Genomic DNA, 21,842 nt, shown 5'->3' with positions numbered 1-21,842 from the left:
AATGTTCCTAAATATTAATATAAATATATAAGAAAAATGCAAATTTTGATATGCATATATATTTTATTTATTATTATTATTAGTGGAAAAGTAAAGCCATCATCCATTTGCCCAAATATAAATGTAGTGCGATTAGAACGCTGGCAAGGCCAGGAGGCATCCACGGTTCAACCTGCAGCACTGTGGCATCGAACGCAATAACAACCTTGTCGGCTTTCTCTTACCGCACTAACAAGCGCAACCCCCATACCCTTCGGCGGCGGAAAGCAAAACCCTAACGTTTTCCCCACCTTCGCGGCCGCTCTATGGAAGGTCAGACATAGCTTGGAGCCGCCGGAGATTGGAGGGATCGGTGTAAAAGAACGCGACTAGCTGCTGTGCGAGAAGAGGAGGGCGCTGGCATCATGTCTGCCGTAGTTTGCAGGAAGAGATCCACCTCTATTTTCGAAGAAATCCAATACATCAATCCTTCGCCTTCTAAGAAAATTCGCTGCTCCGCCGGCGTAGCTTCGCCGCCATCGAGCAGGAACGCTTCCCAGTTCTTAATTCCGACGATCGCTTCTGGATCTGCAGGGGATAGCAGCCAAATTCTTGATCATCTTAGAAGCCTCTTCCCTACTATGGAGCAGCAGGTTGTTAATTCCTTTCTGTCCTTCGTCTCTTCTAAAATTAGGGCCCTCCTTTATATATTTGTACACATCAATACACACACACACCAAAATACAGAACCGCTCATCCAACTTATCCTTAGCGCCTAATAATTTTATGCTTACAGGAAACAGAAAAATATACTCATTAGATACGCGTTTTTAATGATGGTTTAACATGCCCTTCGCCTATTTGTGTCTGTCTTAAGGTTTTGTGCATATGATTGTATGAAACAATGAAAAAAATGGTCGTGTAGTTTTACTGATGATTAGTTGGCTTTCAGTTTCTTCAAAATTATTCTCACATCTTATGTGATTGTTTTTAGTACTTGATGGTCAGGTTTATCTTACCTCCTTTTGTTTGCTTGTTTATGTTAAATGCATTTATGTTTTCAGGAAAATAAAAATAAAAGCATCATCTCCTTTGCATCTTTAAGCTTAATATAGTGAACATTGAGAAATATGTTGGCTTTCTTCCACACACAATCTCTTGGCTATGATTGACCTTTCTTCCACAGATAGGATAGAATCATAGAACGAAATAGTGCGGTTGATATCAAGCATTTGGCTTAGCAATGAATAGGAATTTTAAGTTGATTATATGTTCTACATAAATTATGGAAGTAAAAGTTTGTAATTCATAAAGAATGTATTATAAGAAATTAACACTGGTTCCATAGTTATTCATGATTTTAAAATTGAGACAGTTTGATACCTCCGAGTTTAGGAGAGCTGTTTGAACATTGTTATTGTTTTCTTTTTGGGAGATTTATATACCTACCACCCAAATTCCTATATATTAACATATCAATCACCTAAACGTTAATTTTTACCTACAGACCACCCAACCTGTGCTAAAAACATTTGAATCGGTTGGTCTGTATGCAAAAATTGAAGCGTCTGTTATGTTAATACATAGGAAGCGGGTGGTAGGTATGTAAAGGCCCCTTTATTTTTAACAAAACAAATAAATTGTCATTTGAATAATTCAACTTACTATGGTGACCTCTTAATGATGAGAGCTTGAAAACTAATTCGTGTGAATACAATCACTTTTGTCATGGAATATCATTTTTCTAATGTCAATAATTGATACATGGTCATGGGCTTTTTACTTTTGCAATTTATACATTATAAGTTTAACTACCAAGTTGATATAACTGACACTCCTTTCTTAATAAATCATTTTGTATGGTGAATTTTAAATTTAAAAGTTATTCTGCATGATTTAAGCTAACTGTTTGGAGTATAGTGATGCTTGTCTACATGTAAGCTTATTCGAGTGACCGATATTTCATGAAGTGCAATATATTTTCTTAATAACATTTTTTAATTAATATTCAAAGTTTTCGAACTAACTTCAGTTCAATGTTGTTTCATGTATGTCAAAAAACATTGTTGAAGGTTGGTTTGCAAAAGTTATATATTTTTTTGTTATTTAGATATTGGTGTTTTAGTTTTCAATAACAGGCCGTTTATTCACATTTCAGTATCTTGAAAAAGTCCTTGAAGCATCCGGTAACAATTTAGATTCTGCCATAATGAGTCTAAATGATCTTTGCTTAGAATCATCTGCAAATAACTCCAGTGGCAGAGTTGAAGAAAATGGGAAAGTTTTGCCTGAAGGTATTTCTTAAGTTCATTTATTTTTCTTCTACTGCCATCTTAATGGTTACTGCAAGTTTTAAGACTTGAATGAATGATGTTTTTCTTGTGGATAAAAATACTATATCTATATATCACATTGGACAAACATGCTTGGATGGAATATGATCTTACTATTATTTATTTAACAAATATTCTCATTTGCTTCCATAATTTGTATCTGGGACTATGTTGCAATTTTTTTCCTATTAAATATAATGAGCATGAAGCTAAGATGCACACATTGAGTACATTTTTATGGGATAAGATACAATAGAGGTTTGCTATTTATTGAAAATGTTTGAATTGCTTGATTCATGTATGCAAACGCTAAGGAGAAAATAAAATATCTAGGGAAATATGCACATACACATGTATAGATGTAGATACATAAACATCAAAATATATGCATGCACACATGAGAATATATATTTTTCGATGATGCAGGATGTCTTAGGATCTAGGGTTCCTCTTAATGGAAATCTCGAACCACATAAAAATACAATTCATAGAGTCCTATTATTAATTATCTATACTTTCAATCACTTTTGATTTAAGATAAGAAAACACATATAATCTCAATCAAATGATAATCTAAAAGTTGTCAAAATATGAAATTCACAATTTATTTTGAGAATGAATAAAATCAACATAAGCTATCGAAATATGAACTACAAAGAGAGAAATCAAATTAAATTAAATTCAACCAAATTTTAATCCACATGCAAAGTCAGTTTTACAGTACCTAGATGAAAACAATGAGACTAAAATTTACCAAATATTCACAACGAATGACATGCATGGATTTGAAAAAAAAATGTTAAATTTTATCAAGCTACTACCTAACCGCTCAATAATATATGGTCATGAATTTTACTTATATACTCAATCTTTTTATCCTATTTTTCTGTAAAAATATTTATAATAATCTACTGAACCCAAAGACTCAATAAAATAAGCAAATTTAATACAAATTCAAATACTAAAGAAAAATAAACAACTTGTGTGCTAATCATGACTAGACAAAGCCATAAAATGAGTGTATGTGATCCGTACATTACTATAACGATGAAAATATAAAATATATAATAAAATATTAATAATAGGAGATAACATTATAATTGCATTGGTAATTTAAATGTATCAAGTCCTGTTGCTTATTTATTTTCTGTTGCCGTATATTTTCTTTTAACTTCAAGTCAAGTCATGTACATTTATTTTAGTTATTTAGCCAACATGAATTCAGCCTAAGGTCTTCTTCATCAAGTTCAACAGAAATTATGTGAAACTCAATATTATCACTATTTCTTTAGGAGACTCTTTTGCCCTGTTACGGATCCCTTTGCCTCTCCTGTGTGTATATCATAACATATTATCGTCAACCTTTTCCCTTATAACATGATATTTCTTAAACTTTACATATTTTTATAATTATAATTCAATAAACATGTGATTTCTTTTAAAACATACTAAATGATTGTATATGTAAATAAACAATTTGTAGGTATAAGATAAATTTTTTAACGATATCATTTACTAAAAAAAAATTAATATAAGTGAAATGTATTTAATTGCTAGCTAGTATCAAACAAATTTTTATATGATTCATTTATCTTGAATAGTGTGATGCATTATTCATGAATAGTGGATTGTAAATATGCGTTCCAAAATATGAATATTTGACAATTCTTTTCAATTATTAATCTACTATACTTATACAAAATATTAAAGAGAATTCATTTTATGTATTAAAATTTATATAACTTACATACTTGATTATTTGCCCTTTCAAGTTGAATAGCTTGAAACTTTTTCTTTTATAAATAATTTCAATATCACCTTCTTTCATTTAAGCTTATGAGCCTATAACCTTGTTTAGAAATCAAACTGTTAGGAAAATACCAAAATCCAATTTTAAATTAAGGAAAAAGAAAAAACTAATTTCTTATTCTATTCTCTTTTCTTTCTTTCCTTCCTATCTTCTCTTCCTTTTTTTCTTTTCTTCTTCATCATTACCCTTTCCTTCTTTTATTTTCTTCCTTAAATTTTCTTGGCTGCTCTCTGTTTGGCTCACGGAATGGGGAAGGAGAGGTTATAGGCTTAGGGAATTAGGGTATTTATTTAATAAATTTTATATAATTATGCATACTAATACGCGCTTGCACTCTTGTATGCATGCACATGCGTACACACACATTTATATGTATAAACAAGTTAAATTATCACAATCCTATACTTCACCATCTGTTGCATGCACAATTAAGTTAAAAATGAAAATTTCAATACTGCCAGAGGACTAGGAGCGTAAGTTTAATTAAAAACTTAAAAAAATTTAATCAAAATGGAAACTAATTCATTAAATTAATTTTTTTTTTTTGAATTAACATATAGTTCTATATATCAAAATGAATATTTTGAAGAGTAGAATGAATTAGATGCATTTTTATAAATTAAAATTTTAGATGTAATTTATTTGGGGTAAGTTGCACTTAAAATTTAGAAAAGTTTGGGTATTACATATTGCAACTTTTTTATTTTGTTTAACCCTATTATTATGTCTAACTTATAGCTGACTAAGAGTAAAGTGCAAAAAAAGCTCTTGACAATTTATATGGGATCATTTTAATCCCAGAGCTTATAAAAGAATCAAATCAATCCCCAAAGTCTTTTAATTGATGTTAAAATAATCCTTCCATAGCATTATTTTAGTCTATGTTTAAAGTGTATGTGAACTAAATTGATATTTTTATAAAATTTGAGACTAAAATAACCCCTATAAAGAAGCAGCAGATCACTTTGATATTTTTCTCATTGACATAATGTTGCAATCACAGTTCTGATTCCAAATCATTTGCAACACGTCATAGGATTTTGGGCTTTCTTGATACAAATCTTGGATGAGATGTAAAAAATAACAAAAAAATCATAATTTTGCAGTTCATCAGCTTTTATTCATTCAATAATTTATTTATTTTTTAATGTAAAATCCAAAAACACATAAAACTAGTCAAATGTTAACATAAATCTTACCAAAATTTGAAATTTCAGAGTCTAAGAACTTGCAAAAATAATGCAACTATCTATCAATTCTTACTTTGAAGGGAAAATGAAATTGTAGTTGTCATGAATCAACCCGGGACTTGAAATTAATCAAGACGATTACAGACAGTAAAAAATAAACTTTTCCATAGCTGACATTTTAACAATGAAAGAGCCACTATATAAAATAAATTAAAGTAATACAATTAAAATTATCTCATTTTTGGTTATCCATATCTTCTATAAATATTTTTTCTTTCATTCCTAATCTTTTAATCAATTTTTTAAATTTGAAAATTTTGTTTAAATAACAATGAGCTAATTATAGTGAGTAAATACTCATACTCTTAAACTACTATAATGTAACAAAAAAGAGAATGATATGCATGCAGTCAGAGATACTATAAATCATTATAAAAGCAGTAAACAGTTTCCTATTTGTTTTTTTCACGATAGTTCATAATATTCAATACGTTTTCTCATATCAATAGCATGTCTGTATCATTTTATATTTGTACAACTGTCACATGAGCAGTATCTAAACGTATGTCAATTAAGACACATCAATATCAATAAACTTTTCATTTATATGCACATGTACCTTAGCATTTTTCTGCTAGTATTATAAAGGGGTGAACTCCATCATAACCAAGCATGCACACAAAAACATACTATAAGAATCACTTTCTAATAATGATTATTTCTTTCTTATTTACATAACAATAACTACATTTATATAGCATTCAATATCTATGATAATTTAAATAATGTTGTGTACACATTACTCTTACAATATGAATAAAAATTCAATAAAATCATTAATCATGAGTTTGTAGTGATTTCAATATAACTAGTGACAGTGATGATAAACGTATTTTGTTAAAAAGAAACAAAAATATTACTATAACATAAGAACATGAGCACTCACCCAACCCTTTGATGATTCTTATAGCTACTTAATCTTTGACGCCATCTATTTAGTGTCTAAAAATGCAAAACATAATATTTTATCAACTTTTTTTCGCTTACTAAAAAAAATTAATGTATTTCTCAGTTGCATATTATTTTATGTAATAATATATTTTCTATATTAAAAGATATATAAATAGAACTTATCTCAATTATATTATTTATTTGCTCCTTCCTCGATCACTTCAACTCATTATATTTTTAAAATTCTGATTTAATTAAACCTATTATTAATATTTTAATAATTAGACATATATATATTAAATTCATAAGTAGTATGCTAAAATCCTAACTCACCTTAATCTGTACTGGTTCGTTCGGTTCCACATTGTTTATGCATGAAAGGCAGCAAGGATCATTAGCTTTGACTTTAGCTCTTCTCCTATTGCATGAAGTACCTCACACGAAGTGTTGAAGCCTCTCACTTGTAAGCCTCCTCATTCTTCTCTCGCGCACAGAGGCGCTCGAATTCGGTTCACCCTTCTCCCGCACTATAGGGCTCGAATTGACCCGCCTCTCCTTTTTGTACGCAAGGTGCACCACACAGAACACGCGTGCGCCTCTCTTTCCTCCTTTGCTTGATTGCAACATACACGCATTCGCTCGTTGTCATTGTCGTCTTTTGCTTTAATCGATGCACTTGGAAGCCTTGACTTGCACTCGTCGATCTTCCTGCCTTAGCATGCATCGATCGGCTTCCCAGATAAGCCGCTCATGATCATAGTCAGCATTTGCTATCTTCGGCTTCGTCTCTCGTAGGTGAGCATTCCTCTTTTTTTTCTTCTTCGTTCTCCTTATCCTTCTCTAACTCTCGATCTCTCTAAGTCTCCTTCCTTCTCTGTCTTCCGTCTCACTCTCTTTGTTTGTTCGCTTCGAAAGGAACACTTACATTTAAAACAAAAGTGTCGAGGCATTTCCTTCCACCCGAAATGGCTGCAATGATTGAAACTCATAATAATAATAATAACATTATTATTAATTTAAATTTTTCTTTTTCAGTTATTACAGTAGTAGATTTGACAAAATCTCAATCCCACATGTAAAAACAATTACACGATATATAGGTATAGAAAAGGTATAACAATCACTAAACTTGTTGATTGTGTTGGTAAAAGGAGAAATATTCCTCTATAAGTTATTGTCAACATTTGCAATGCGCACTAAGAATTCATATCAAATAGTATGCATGCAAGTTTGAGAGGAATTTCAAATTTTATTTAGCTAATGTTGAATTTCATATGCATAGCGACCCTTTATTTTTGATAAAAAATAGAATGACACATGAAACCTCTCTTAAATTTCTAATTGTCTCCAAAAAAAAAAGTTTTCTATTCAATTCATTGTAAAATGAATTTTTTGTCCCTGTAGTAATGTGAGAATCACCAAACAAAAGTGTTGATCCAACTATAGCGTAGGAACCGTGATCAGAAGCAAATAAATGGTTCAATTTTTTGTCGCGATAAGGAAAGTTTTGAGTAGTAGGCCAGGAATAAAGAACCAAATTCTAGCTATAATAAAAAAGCCACAGAAGAAAACAACCATTACTTGATTCTTTAACTATAGTAAGAAACAACCATAAATCAAAAGATTATGGAAATAAGGATATATGAGGAAAAATGAGTTGTCAAATACAGACATTCTGCATAAGAAAAAAGTAATGCCAACTGCGATAGATCACTAAAATAATATGAACGCACACATTTTTTAATGTGTAATGAGTAAAATATTTAGATTTGCATTACCATAGATTGCACCACACAATCAAAAAAAATAAAAGCATAGGCAAATACATTCATATGTACATGAAAATAACTAGGTTATACGCAATTTTACCCTATTTTGCCTAAATTTGGAAAATATTATCACTCTTTTGAAATATTTAACTAATATATATATATATATTGAAAACCAATGGCTTGACATTACGTGTTATCTATAGAGGGAGAGTATTGCATTTCATTTGGGAAATTGAAAATCATGAAAAATGATTTGAGAAATGGTACTTTTTTAGTAGATATTTACTTCTGAAACATTGAAGAAGATGATAGAATAAGGGAGTAAAATCATCATGCTTCCTTTCTTGATCATGTTAATTTATTTATAGGGTTTACAAAACTTCTTTTCTATCTCCTCTGGTGTCGTTCTGAACCAAACAGAATGAACTACTTCCACACATTCCTACTATTATCTGCCTATCTCTGTGTTATTTAATGTAATTGACTCAAAAAGAATGATAGCTATTTAAACCAACTTCCAACTATTCTAACTTCTCTACATATTAATCAATTCTTTTCCCTTGAAGTAGTCCTTTAACCCTCTGGGCCCTTCTGTTTTCTTCTTGGAATGATGCAGCTTTGCTTTGTTTCTTCCCTCAGTGTAACTCAGGCCTCATTGCCGCTTGTATCGGCAGAGCTCATCATTTGTCAACTACATTACACTATTAAAATTTATTCTAATAATATAGGTTCTTTGGTAACACTCCGGCTAACTTCGTAAACAACCTTGTTCTTGAGGTTGAGAGATGAACATGACAGCAAAATAAGGTAAAGTCTTTCTAAGTATCTTCTTTGGTTGACGCCTATGTCCATTGTACCAATACTATGAAGGTACCAATGTGATGCCAAAATTATTTCGGGTAAGAGTAATGGATGATTATTGAAGCTCAATTGAGGCAAATTTATGCAAAGAATTGTTGCAGTGCCTTTGAATTGCTTCAAAACCGAAATGTAAAAAATAGGATGAATTTAACATCCTCACAGTATATCCAAAATGTGGTAACAGAGCTAATGCTTCCTCTAATCCGAAAAGGTTATAGAATCTATATTAATTTATTGCTAGCATAAATGGGTAAAGATTTTTGCGGGTACTATCTTAGTCTAATCATAACTAAATCACCCTCATTAAATTTTTTATCATCACGATGATTTTCAACCATAGTTTTTTGTTATAATCTGGGCTTGTTGGAGGTTTTGACAAGGCAATTTTGAGTAAACGGTTTCTCTCCATTAGATTCGCTTCTAAAGCTAGAATGATTTTTCCTCTCAGAATATTAGTGAAAATGGTTGTTGGTCATCTAGCATATAATGCTTATAATGCTTGATATGGAGTCATTTGAAAAGTTGTATGAAAACTTGTGCTATAACATACTTTGGCCCCAACATAAATAAAGTTGACTACAATTTTGTTTGGGGAGAGAGTTGCTACTCCAGCTAGCGTAATTTTTTCTGCTTTTATCTCTTTGTCAAATTATCATCTAATGACCAACATAATCATAAACATCTTTATGCTTCTTAGGCTAATAAAAATTTACTGAGAGCTGTTGAAGCGTTTTAATATTCCCCATGTTTGACAGTTGGTGCTGATTGGAATTCATTAAGCAATTTATCTTTTATGAATTGAATTCATACTAGGACAAATTTTGCCTTGAAAATATAACAAATTTTCTCGCATGCATTAATCAATAGCTGATATTTCCCCACATTTTAATCATATTTGTAAATTCAGTTGATCAGGTGTTGTTTAGTTTTCATTTTCTAATAATCTAGTACGGAGAAGGAAAAATCTGAAAACAAACAGCTAGTTTGCTGCAGCACCGTGGTGGCCTCCATTCCATCTTCATACATGCATGAAAGAGAATCTCGATGTGAATGCAAACCCTAGAATCTTGCAAATTCATTGTTGTTGAGCTGATCTTTGAATCTCCTAAGTTTTTATTCTATCAAACATCTAAGCGATTAATGAATATCATCACTAAAAAATACTGTCGCTGCTTAAAAGTCAAACTTTACTATGGAAATTTTCTTTCGCCACTTAAAAGTCAAACATTACTATGGAAATTATTTTCATAAGTTGGCAAATGAACCCGTCACTTAAGGAAGGATTTTTTTTTTTGCTAAAACAGGAAATTGGATGGCAATCTTGAGTCAACATAGAGCTTGCCACTATTATAATTATCCATCTTAGTCATAAATGCCCTAGAAAATCTAGTACGACCAAAACAGGTGCTGTCACATTTATAATTTTAAGAGTTGCAAATTGGTTCTTTAGTCATATTTATCAATAAATCGTCGATGATGGACTCTTAATCCCAAGAACTTAGGGGATATTCGGTAGCATGTTATTTACGGGATTTAGTCATGGTTGTAACTTAAATCCTGCCAAACATAAAAAAATAGAAACTAAACCTAACGCTCCGTTAATTCGAAATATCTTGCGTTCCATCGATTTCTTCGCATTCCGTCTATCTTACAACGTGAATCCGGATTTATTAAATCCACCTAAAAGGCGGATAATGGGACTTGTCTTCTCTGTCGTTGCTCGTGAGTTTAGATAAATCCACCTATGAGGCGGATTTGATTTAACGAAAATCAAAGTCACAGTCAAACAACGCCAGCTTTCTAACTACTTTAGGAATAAGCCATCGTAGCATTACGGCTATCATCTTTAACACTGTCAGTTTGCACAGTATGTCCAAGATATTCCCGATTACCTTGAAATAAATTGAATTTTGCTTAGTGTAACAACAAATTGGTGGTTTTGTAATAATTCCAAAATTGTCTATGAATGAAAAACATGAGTCGACAAGTTTGTGCTATAAAACAAAATATAATTAAAGAAGCTAATTACATTTTTTTTTTCATTATAAGCCCAAAACACTTGATTCTTTAAGGATTGAAAAGCAGAAGGTGCATTTAAAGCCAAACGATGCTAATAAAATTCAAATGACACCAACAAGAGCTCAAAATCCCATATGAACTTGATAATTGCCAAAACCAACATTGAAATTTCAGATAATTAGCTCCTTGCAACAGTTAATTTACCATAGGAACACAATCAAAAGAAAACTACAACGTACCATCTCGTCTTGACAAGAGGAATTGGATTGAAAAATGGTCTTTGACCATACCTGAATATTCCTGCCTTTAGTTATCTCTTTCACGAGCTTTTTTATATCATTTTTTTGGAAATGAGGATAATGATAAGGATGGAAATTAACTGGTTTTGTACCAGCTACCAAAGGAATGCATGGTCCATCCAAGCATGTGTTGGAATAGTATAAGGGTAATAAAAAGTACACTTAAAATGTTGTAAATTAAGGTGAATAGAAACCTATGAAGCGTGGACACAGAGACACGACACAACACAATATTGGGATATAATATAATTGAAAAAAATAGGACTCTCATGGTTAAATTTTAATATTTAAATAATCATTAATATAAATAAAATATTCTTTTATTCTTTATTAAAGAAATCACAAAATAAAAAAAATAATAATAAAATTTAACTTATTTATGAAATTTCTAGTTTATAAAAATTAATTTTCAAAATTAGTCATATAATATGTTTCAAAATAATTTCTCCAACTTATATACTAAATTTTAAAATAGCTTACGATTACACATTATTTATTTAATTAAATTAAAATTTAAGTTTTAGAATTAGAATAAGAATAGATTTATAACTATTAGCTCGTTAAGGAGTAAAAAATATATATAAATTATCACCTACGAACTAGAGTGGATTTGACTCTTCTTGGCTTCAACGAATAGAAGCTTCAATGCACCCTTTGCAAAATTTGTGGGTTTTTGAATTGGCTTTAATGAACCAGTTTGACTCCTGCATAGGTTATGACAAAGAAACTACAACTTCCACTTTAGAGGATGTAGTTTAGGCTTCGATAAACAAAAGAAACTACAATGCTCAGCTTCGACGAATGCAAAATGGACCTTTGACGTTGGGCTTTGACAAACAAAAAGGGAAATTGATGCTCGATTTCGACTAATATTAAATGCGCCTTCAATGCTCAATTTTGATGAATGTTAAGAGTAAGCTTTGGCATGGTGAGAGAGGAGGCGACTTTGATTATGAGGTATAATTTGAGTTATACATATATTTATAATTTTCTATTCTTGTATCCCGTTTGTACCCACATCATGTTGAGCTTATATATGATGTGGTGTTGAGGCATATCTCAGGCATATTCAGGCTTGAAAAATATTTAAACATATATTTTTTAGTATCGAACAAGTGTAGGGGCATATCAAACATGTGTCGGTGATTGATACGTGTCTGAAAAGAGTATGAACATTTTTAGAAGGGTTGGTGCTACATAAATGAAAACAAAATTTAGGTTGCAAGTCAGTCAAAAGGACCTAGTTTTTTTTTTTTTTTTTTTTTTTGTATTCAAAGGAATGCTCTATTTTGCGAGTGCATCTTAGAGGTTGAAACCAAAATCTAGTAAAATTGTATGTAATAAAGCTTGTAGTTGGTGAAAAGTAATTAAGTGTTCCCTCTAACTTTTGATGGAGTATGTTGATTCAAGATTCTAAGGTCATAGAGAGTCTTTTAGCGGCGGAGGATTTGGTTGATGACTCATTTACTGGCTTCTTGTGAAACTTCCAACACTTATCATGCGTATGGTAGGGTTTGTGATAGAAATCACATGTGTTTGGGCGTGGCGGAGTGTTTAGTACTATTAAAGACCAAGACTGAAGGTTCAACTGAAGGAGTGGAGGTGCCGAGTATGACAAATCTCCGACTTTCTTCGCGGTGAATCCCTGTGAATGTTGCCCGAGTTGAAGGAAGGGGATCACGGCCAAGAATACGTCCTCAGACTTCATCGAGATCCTTTTTTAGATCGGTCAAGAATTGGAGCACGTGATTCTTTATCACAATTTTTTGGAAGAGAGAGATCTGCAGGAGAGTTTCAAGTGCAGACATAGTAGAAATTACATCCTATCCATAAGGCAAACAAGTCATTGTAGTATTGTGTTACCGTTCTTAATCCATGTTTCGCCTCACAAATCTTTTTAATAATTTTAAGAGTTGGCCAAAATTGCCTACGTCCAAGAAGTATCACGAACGACAGTCCAGAGGTCACTAGCAGACAGAAGAAATAAATACAAACGACCAATCGAGGTCTCCAACCAATTGAGGTCTCCATGAAATTAATCGGCCATGACATGACCATTGAATTCTCCACTCACGCTGTATGCGTCGGGTCGGTCTTCGAAGGTTCACGAATCATATCTGTGAGATGACCGAATTTACCTCGAGCTTTGACGAACAATGACACAACTTGATATCATTGGAGGAAATTAGAGTCTAGAGTTTATGGGTGGTGATCAGGAAGGTCATATGATTTTCAGGTCCTCCGGTCTGCAGAGGGATTGCGGTTGGTGTTGATTCTCCGGTGAAGTACACCGTCAGAAGGAAGCTTGGTGATGGAGTCCGCCATGATTCCAACCGAGCCAAATGTGAGCCGAAAGATAGAAGGATTCTGGCAGCAGGAAAATCGGCTGGGAAGATCACCAACAAAAGGCTCTGTAGGCGGCTGGAAAGTCCTACGGGGAGATAGGCTCTACGGGTGGCATTTCTGAAAGGATAACAAGGATAAGTCGACCAGAAGAAGGTAGGCCTTGCTGGAAGGAGGGTTAGCCGACTGTTGTGGGGGTGCGGGTGGCTTGGCTGCTGAAATCTCCCGCGGGAGGGTTCAGCTGCAGAAGCCTGCAGGGAAATTGCAATGGGAGAACCTGCAGGGAAGTCAACGGCTGAACCTTGCAGGGAAGGGATCGTCGACTGGAGGTCTTGCAAGAAGAAGGGGCTGGTGACTAAAAGAACTACAGGAAGTTTCAGCGGCTAGGGTGCTGTCCAGGCGATAGCTACGGTTAGATTCATAGATTGATACCATGTAGAATTTGGGAATAGAGAGGATAATTTTATTAATATGAAAGTGGATGTATAAATACAAATTACATTACTCCTAACATAGGAAATATATAAAATAGAAAAGACATAAAAATATGAATAGGAAATAAATTAATGCTAAAAACTTCTAACAAGAAGTTCTCACATAAATTCTTGTATTGTAAAATTTCAAAACAAGTTCATTAAGATTTAAGAAAACTATTCCAGGTTGCATTTTTTACTTCAACATTGTAAACATTGATAGCATATCACAGCACAGCAGCTTCTTCAAGATGAAAATATGCGATATGAATGTGGTGGTAGTCTGAAATACTATGAAATTTGAAATTGTTGCATTGATGTACCGATTGTAATCTAATTGAACATTTGAATGTTATAAGAAGCACTAAATTTCTGTGAATTGGAGCATATTTTGCACTTGCAATGGGTACAACTCATTGCCTAATTTATGCTTGAGATCTAGAATAAAGATGCTAACCGGGGCTAACTCGGAATTCATAGCATAATTATGTTTTGAACAAAATTTATGACGTCATTTTGCTTCAAACGACATTATTGATGCTTGAAACTTCAACTAAAGTATTTATCCAGAGAGAAGATAGAAAGACTAAGAAACTTATAGGCTAGTTCTTCAAAGGAATTTTGGGATGCTATTTAACAATTTTTATTTCTTCTTTTTTTTTTTGCAAATCGACATATTAGGACATTCCAAAACGAGTTTATGATGATTGAAGAAAACTTTTCCATGTTAAATTGTTGGCTTTTACGCACACCCATTGATACCGTGTAGCTGGCAACTCCTTCAAAATGTAAAGAAAAAATATAAAGGCAGTGGCAGTCCAGCGTATTATGGAAACCTAAATACTCTTCTCCAATGAAAACCCTGGTTTTGACCTTAGAAGCATTTGAAATATTGAGGTATTTCTACCTTTATAGATTTCATTAATTGAACTATATCAGCTGATGCCTGAGGAACTGATCTTGATTTGTCTGGGCTTATAAGATGCTTTCACCTTCGAAATTGTCCTACAGTATCGATGATGATTTTCTGCATTGAGACAACATTTTGATTGTTTTATCGATATTCATCATTAAAGCTTGAAATTGTCTACAAATCACAGAAAACATACAAATCAAGAAACAACACCTTTGGAATTGATACCAACTCCTTAAAGTGGGAAGAAGAGAATGGAAGAATTATCTAGTATAATCATCACCTTTATATTTTCTTCATATGTCAAGGTTTTTATAGATTTTACAAGGCCGCCCTCAACGTTTATCTTTTCTAACATCTGTATAAATTCATCAAAAAATATCTGTTGAAGTAAACCTTTAACCATCTTGGTCCTTATTTCTCCTCTCGGAATGATGTGGCTCTGTTTTGTCTCTTCCTTCAAGTGTAGCTTGCACATTTGTGTCGCTTGTTACTTAAAGTTTGTCGTTTGTCTAACACTTTGCTCCCTTACTAAAATTTGATCTAATAATTTTGGCTTCTCCGTGACAGAGTGAATTAATTGATATATAGTTATCCTAATATTTATGAGTGAATCCAACAAAAAAGAACCCAAAATGAGACATTGATTTCCAGGTTAAAGACTGCAATGAAGAGGAAAACGCAAGTTTGCATCCATGTCTCATGTTCTAATTTTTTGTTTCCTCATTATGCAAGCTCCTCTGAATGTGCTAAGCTTATTGATTTTTCTTTGAAACAGCATTTTCTTTATACTGAAGCAGTCCATCCATAATCTTTTTGAGTAGCTTAGAATTCCTCTTCATTGGATTAGGCTTATCCCAACATATACTTCACACCACCATGAACCATCATAATTGTTAATACTAAATATTTCGTAAATCTCGTTGCGTGCTAAGATAATTCAGCCATCGATAGGCTGCCTTTGAGATTTATTAGTGTTCTTCGCTAGGCTGTCTGTCATATATGTGGTCTATAAACTGAATACTGGTAGGCTTTGACAACCTGTGCTCTGCAACAACTTTTGCCCACTTCTTTTCCATGACATATTCAAAAGAAATCTTTGCGCCTATAGCTCTTGTGGATTCTATCAATGCTTCCCAACTATCTTTAATTAAAGGAGCATTTACATGCATACCACCCAGTTCTTATGTATTTACATATCAAACTTCTAAACTTTAATTTTTTACATTTATATCACCCAAATCATTCATTTCACATTAAAAATATCACTATTTTAACTTGTAAAATGTTAAATACACCTTTTTATGCATAGGTAAAGCAGCATTTATGTAAAAATTGATTAGGTGTTGGATATGGAAATACACAAGAATTCATTGGTATGCATGTAAATATTCATTAATTAATTTAATTCACAAATATTTATAGGAAAGGCTATTCTGTTAAATTTACGATGAATTTATTTGATGACTCGGAACTTTTCTACTAAATCTTATTCTTATTTTCAAACGTTGTAGCTGATAACTCAGTTTCTGGAGAAGAATCTGCTAATGACTATATTCCAAAACAAGGATCAGAATGGGTGGATCTTTTTGTGAAAGAGATGATGAATGCATCCGACATGGGTGATGCGAGGACTCGTACTTCCCGAGCTCTAGAAGCCCTAGAGAAATCTATTGTCAAACGGGTTAATGTTGAAGCCACGCAAAACCTGAATAAGGTACTTTACTTTTCTTGATGGAAGTAGTTAAGGGTGTGCAAACGACTTATTGGATGAATCGGTTTACAAATTATTCAAGTCGAATAAAACCAAAATTTATTATCCAAAAAATCAAACTATTTAAATATTTGCTAAAACTGATCCAATCCGAGCCGAAATATTATTTGGTTTAATCCAAAACCGAAATATTATTTGGTTTAATCCATTTGTTTTGGAGCAGATCGAATTTTAATATTTATATCTATTTTAAACCTAAATAATTAAAACTGAAAGTTTTATTTCAAAATCTAAATTTTATTTCACCTTTTTCTCTCCCCCTCTACCTCAAACTAAACTAAAACAAATGTCATATGCTGACTTTATTGTTTTTTCCAAATGAATTTAATTATCTAATCCTAATGTTTTTTGTTCTTTCTGTTTCTTTACTTCAATGAATATTAAAATCCAATATGAAAACCGGAAAATGTATACTTATATTTTTAAAACAAAAATCCGAATCATTATTTTAAAACTGTACTGAATCAAGGTGCACACCCCTTGAACTTGAAGAGGTTAACCTTCTTCTCTCTCATTGCCCCATTTCTAAGATTGTAACAAAATTACCATTTTGTTTGAGATAGGAAAGCATGGTTCTGAAAGAACAGATTGAAACACTCCTCCGTGAAAACACAATTCTGAAATCTGCAGTGGCCATTCAGCACGAGCGTCAGAAGGACTTCGAGGTGAAGACTCAGGAGCTACATCAGCTTAAGCAGCTCGCTTCCCAGTACCAGGAGCAGTTAAGCAAGCTGGAGGTATGTAAAATTTTCCTGAATAATACATGAAATAGTTTTTCTGCAAATAAAAAATTTTAGCTTATTTTCTTGTCTGGCAGGTTAACAATTATGCACTGGCGATGCATCTGAAGCAAGCTCAACAGGGTTATTCAATCCCAGGAAGATTTCATCCTGACATCTTTTAGCTCTCTGATGAATTGCCCGAAACATCTTGTGTATATTCTGCTGATTTGTTTCTTATTTTGAAACTTTGATTTGAGGTAATACCAACTTTTGACCGAACCGGTTTGTTGGTTTGTTTTATTTCTGTTTCATGTGCGCATTTTCTTATTTCTAATGATTGTAAATTCACAATATTATCGTCACTTTATGATGTGATTTTTACTTGATTTTCTGGTAAGTTGTAGCAATTTCTGGAATGTTTTGTAAGCGGTAGCAGATTTTGACATTTTCTGGAACTTAGGACCTACGCTGCTTGCTCGTATTGTGAGAACAGGAATGACTTGTGGTTAAGCTCATCAAGAACAGCCATATATAAAAAGCGAGCTCTTTAAACAAATTTATTTTTAAAAATATTTTAATTTTATATATATATATTAAAAAATAAATATGCTTTTGAAAATATTCTGAAATAATTTTTAGGTGTTTTAAGTATTAAAAAAAACTTGCTTTAATTAATTAGTCAATCATGCCTTGTCTCAAATTAAAATATAAGCAAAATAAAATAATGATAAATTTTAGAAAATAAGTGGTCCCAAGGGGTGTAACTTACCTATAATTCCCCAAGAGAAAAATTTGCGGACGTATGCAAAGCTACGTACGTCGGAGGTTATACAGAGGGTATTGGCTGAATCACCTCTGACGTACGCAGCTTTACGTACGTCTTACGTACGCAAAATTTTGTCCCAAATATAATCTGGAGGCATTACAAAAGTATCACATGATTATTATGTATTTATATATCAAGCACATAAATATTCATATTTAGGCGCATGCCAATTGAAGTCTTTAACATTACACTAAAAATAATATCATTACTATTTTTTAAAGTGAAATGCACATTTTCATGCATAGGCTTATCACACCAAGTTGTAATAAATGTAAATACGAAAGTTTGGGTTTTAAATATGTAAATAAATAATAATTATGTTGGGTGCATCTTTTGCAATTTAGTTTTATTAGAATCGTGAAGAACAGCCTTAAATTGCAACCTTTCACCATTTTTTTTCAGGAGGAGCAGCATTGTATGAAATAAGAAGTAACTTCTTAAGAAAGTCTCCATAAAATAGGAATTTAGACATGATAGTTTTCTTAAAGACACATTTAGGTAAAAACATAGTTCAAAGCCAGCCATTACTAGGTTGAACATGATCAAATATAGTTCTTTTTTTATTTAATTTTTTTTCTTAATTGAGCTCAAAATATTCATTTAAACTAAAATAGCTTAATGGTGGAATCAAATAAGCACCCTTTAATGTGCCAAACATAAATTATTTATAAATAAAAATCTTTTTTGATAACTCTAGTTAGCGAGCTTATTGCGTGTTAGCGTTGAACTCGTTCGAATTATCATTCGCTCAAAGTCGACTCATGCGCATTACAAAACATATATAAAATTAAAGATTTATTTAATTATTTATTTATTTTGAGACAATAATGAGTAGAGAATGAGCGAACATACTGCTTATTTTCGTTAGATCTAGTTAAGAAATATGCTTAAAATATATGTTTAATTCAGTTCTGTGATCTTGATGTAAGGGGCATCATCTCCTTCGAAGATCTGTGCTACAGTTTAAGAACTTTAGAAGCTAAATGCACACTTTTTGTTCCTCGCTATGGTAGGGGTATTTAGTTACATATCACCAAACTGTTATGCATTTACATATCCAACACCAAAATTTTACTTTTTTACATTTATCACCCAATTCTTTCATATCACATCAAAAATATCATTATTTTAACTTTGAAAAAGTTAAATATACTTTAATGCATTGGGAGGGTTGTATATATGTAAAAAATGAAGGTTCGGTGTTAAGACATAAATGCATAGGAAGTAAGTCATATGTATGTAAATCTTCCTAAAATATATATGTCCATCATGTTGTTGCTCTCTCTTTTCCCATTGAATCCTTCAATGTAGCCAAAGTCGGGGCTGTCAAAATAAAATTTCGTCGATTATTCGTTTTTGAATGCAATCACGCTTGCTTGGTTGAGTCTGGTGAAGCCATCTCTCCACCAGAATAATAGTGAATCCAAATTTGTTCTGTGAGGCATGCCCAAGGACCAGAGCTATAAAAACCTTTAGAGAGAAGTAGAAAAAGATACAGAGAATTAGAAAGAATAAAAGAACATACACAGACTTGCCCCACAGGAGTGAACTATGGTATTCTCGGGTTATGTGACCCATTTTATATCTTGAAAATGGGGTAACGAGAAAGAAGGGGAGAAAGATCTCCCTACAAGTGATCGGTTTAGAGAGAATAGCCTAAAGTGGCCAAAGCCTAGAGAGGTAAAAAACATTTAATACATGCTATGGTCTCCCAAATTTATAGAAGATAGAGGGACAAAGTTTGAAAATTACATACTTGCTCTTGCTTTAATTGGAGAGTTACAAGGTATTATGTCATTTGTCGTGCCTTTTTGTATTTTTAATTGATTTTGTCATATTTGTTGTTTCTGGATCTTCTGGCTGCCAGGTCCTCGGATCGGTCGATCGAGCTGGTATCGATCTACTATTTTACCTGCTTGTTGGTCGATCTTCGCTTTGGGAAGCCGACCGGCTTAGAGAGTGGTAGCCGGTTGACCTTAGGGTGGTCGGTCGGCTTGTTTGTTTATTGGTGATATTTGAAGATTTTTAAAGGAGTTACTGAGAGAGCCTCACGTTGATAATTTGAGATTGTTGGGGGTATTAGACAATTGTTCAGTCATTGGTGTGAATATCTATTTCTGGTCAGCCAAGCTGGCCCTTTGGTCAGCAAACTGGCCTTTAGTTGATCAGTAGTGCTTCGGTCTGACACCAGCATTGGTCAGCTGGCCATCAATCGGTTGGTGATCTTCAGCCTGTTGGTTTCATGAATACTTGTAGATTCTTGTCAGAGGGATGATTCTCGATTTATCTCTCTTAATATGGATTGTTATATTGTCTTTTGATTCATGCAAATGATTAAGTATACATTTTAAGATCCCCAAATTTCTTTCTTGTTCATAGCAGTAGTTACGATAAGGACAACAAAATTTTTAATGCAATAAATCAAATCTTAATAGTCATAATTTAATGCAATGCTTAGATACCCTGAATGTTTGTGCCCATGACCCTTAAATATAAGGCATAGTAGATGGTTCTCAGTATCTCGAGTCTGTACCTCCTTACATTCGCTCAACTTTTGTGATTTCCTTATGAAGAAATGATTTGATTTGACACTTAAACCTGTCGATCAAACAAATATGTTGGTTGCCCTTGAGTAAAGAAGCAATGTTGACTGGAAGGCAAGGCGAAGAATAAAAAAAGTGGGAGAAGAATATTGTTAAGAAGCAAAAGCCATTTGAGCTAGTAGGGGTTGAGGAGTTGTCAGATTCAATGCGAGAGACTCTCGAGAAGGTTCAACCTAGCATTGGGAAAGAGCTGTGTGCTTTGGAAATTGGTCCATCAATAAAGACTCCTGTTGAGGTTCCCAGTCAACCCGAGATGGCGAGTGCACCTCCGCCAACTGGTGTACCAGGAGTTTGTGGGGGTAATCAGGTCAGAGAGAAAGGAGGGGTTTATGACATTTCATCGTTGGATGTTGGCGGAGCTACTTAGTCCGAGGTGGATTGGATCCTGGGTATATATTTTTATTTCTATTTTTTACTTAGATTTTTTCATTTATTTGTTTATCAAATTTTTTTTCTAGTAGATGGGACATTCATATCAGAGTTTTATCGATTGTTGGTGATAGCTGAAATTCGACTGCGGTGGCTGCTCCTGTGCGCTAAGTGTCGGTCGATATTAGGGAGAATGTGTTCAACTGCTCGGTCTATCCTGTGGACATCCGAGAGAAAGTGGCTGAGAGATTTCAAATGACTTCGAGAACCTTGACCCATTGCATGGATGAGAACAAGTTGCTTGGGTTCGGTAGGAGGAGGATCTCCACGCAGTGTTGGAGGAGATGCAAGGGAGGAAGCCGATCCTCATTGAGAGTGTCGGAACTCTAGGAAGATGCCTTTGTATAGAAGGCTCATTCTTTGGCCAATCGAGTGAACCATTTTAAGCCAGGTGGTCAAATATTGTATAGGAGGTTGGTTAGGAAAGATTTTATTTTGTTTGAGGCGGTCGATGACCAGTTAGTTAAATAATTGTTGTCAGGGTAAGATCCAAGTGTAATTACCTCATTATTAAAATAAATATTTTCTTTTCTTTTTTTTTGTCA

General features: G+C 33.0%; 1 protein-coding gene across 2 annotated transcripts; it reads left to right on the top strand.

The window, feature by feature from the left end:
- The first annotated feature begins 102 nt into the window (after positions 1-102).
- Positions 103-17,792, top strand: LOC110024012. Of its 2 annotated transcripts, none has more exons than XM_020723725.1 (5): positions 103-632; positions 2,138-2,273; positions 16,470-16,660; positions 17,281-17,454; positions 17,535-17,792. In XM_020723725.1, the coding sequence occupies exons 1-5, from the start codon at positions 405-407 to the stop codon at positions 17,619-17,621; spliced, it is 816 nt and encodes a 271-aa protein (XP_020579384.1). In that variant the 5' UTR covers positions 103-404; the 3' UTR covers positions 17,622-17,792. The 2 variants fall into 2 exon arrangements, with proteins under 2 accessions (XP_020579384.1, XP_020579383.1); XM_020723724.1 differs by having other exon boundaries at positions 16,458-16,660.
- The last annotated feature ends 4,050 nt before the right edge of the window (positions 17,793-21,842 follow it).

Source organism: Phalaenopsis equestris, unplaced genomic scaffold (genome assembly GCF_001263595.1).
Source record: "Phalaenopsis equestris unplaced genomic scaffold, ASM126359v1 Scaffold000240, whole genome shotgun sequence".
NCBI classification, from domain to species: domain Eukaryota; kingdom Viridiplantae; phylum Streptophyta; class Magnoliopsida; order Asparagales; family Orchidaceae; genus Phalaenopsis; species Phalaenopsis equestris.
The sequence above is the reverse complement of the archived record's forward strand: the minus strand, read 5'-3'. Positions and strand labels throughout refer to the sequence as shown.

Excerpts from the sequence above, each read along its gene's own strand:
- LOC110024012 (XM_020723724.1), top strand. The coding sequence starts at position 405 with ATGTCTGCCGTAGTTTGCAGGAAGAGATCCACCTCTATTTTCGAAGAA. Across the intron at positions 633-2,137 it reads TCCCTACTATGGAGCAGCAG|TATCTTGAAAAAGTCCTTGA; the intron begins GTTGTTAATTCC and ends TTCACATTTCAG. Across the intron at positions 17,455-17,534 it reads AGCAGTTAAGCAAGCTGGAG|GTTAACAATTATGCACTGGC; the intron begins GTATGTAAAATT and ends CTTGTCTGGCAG.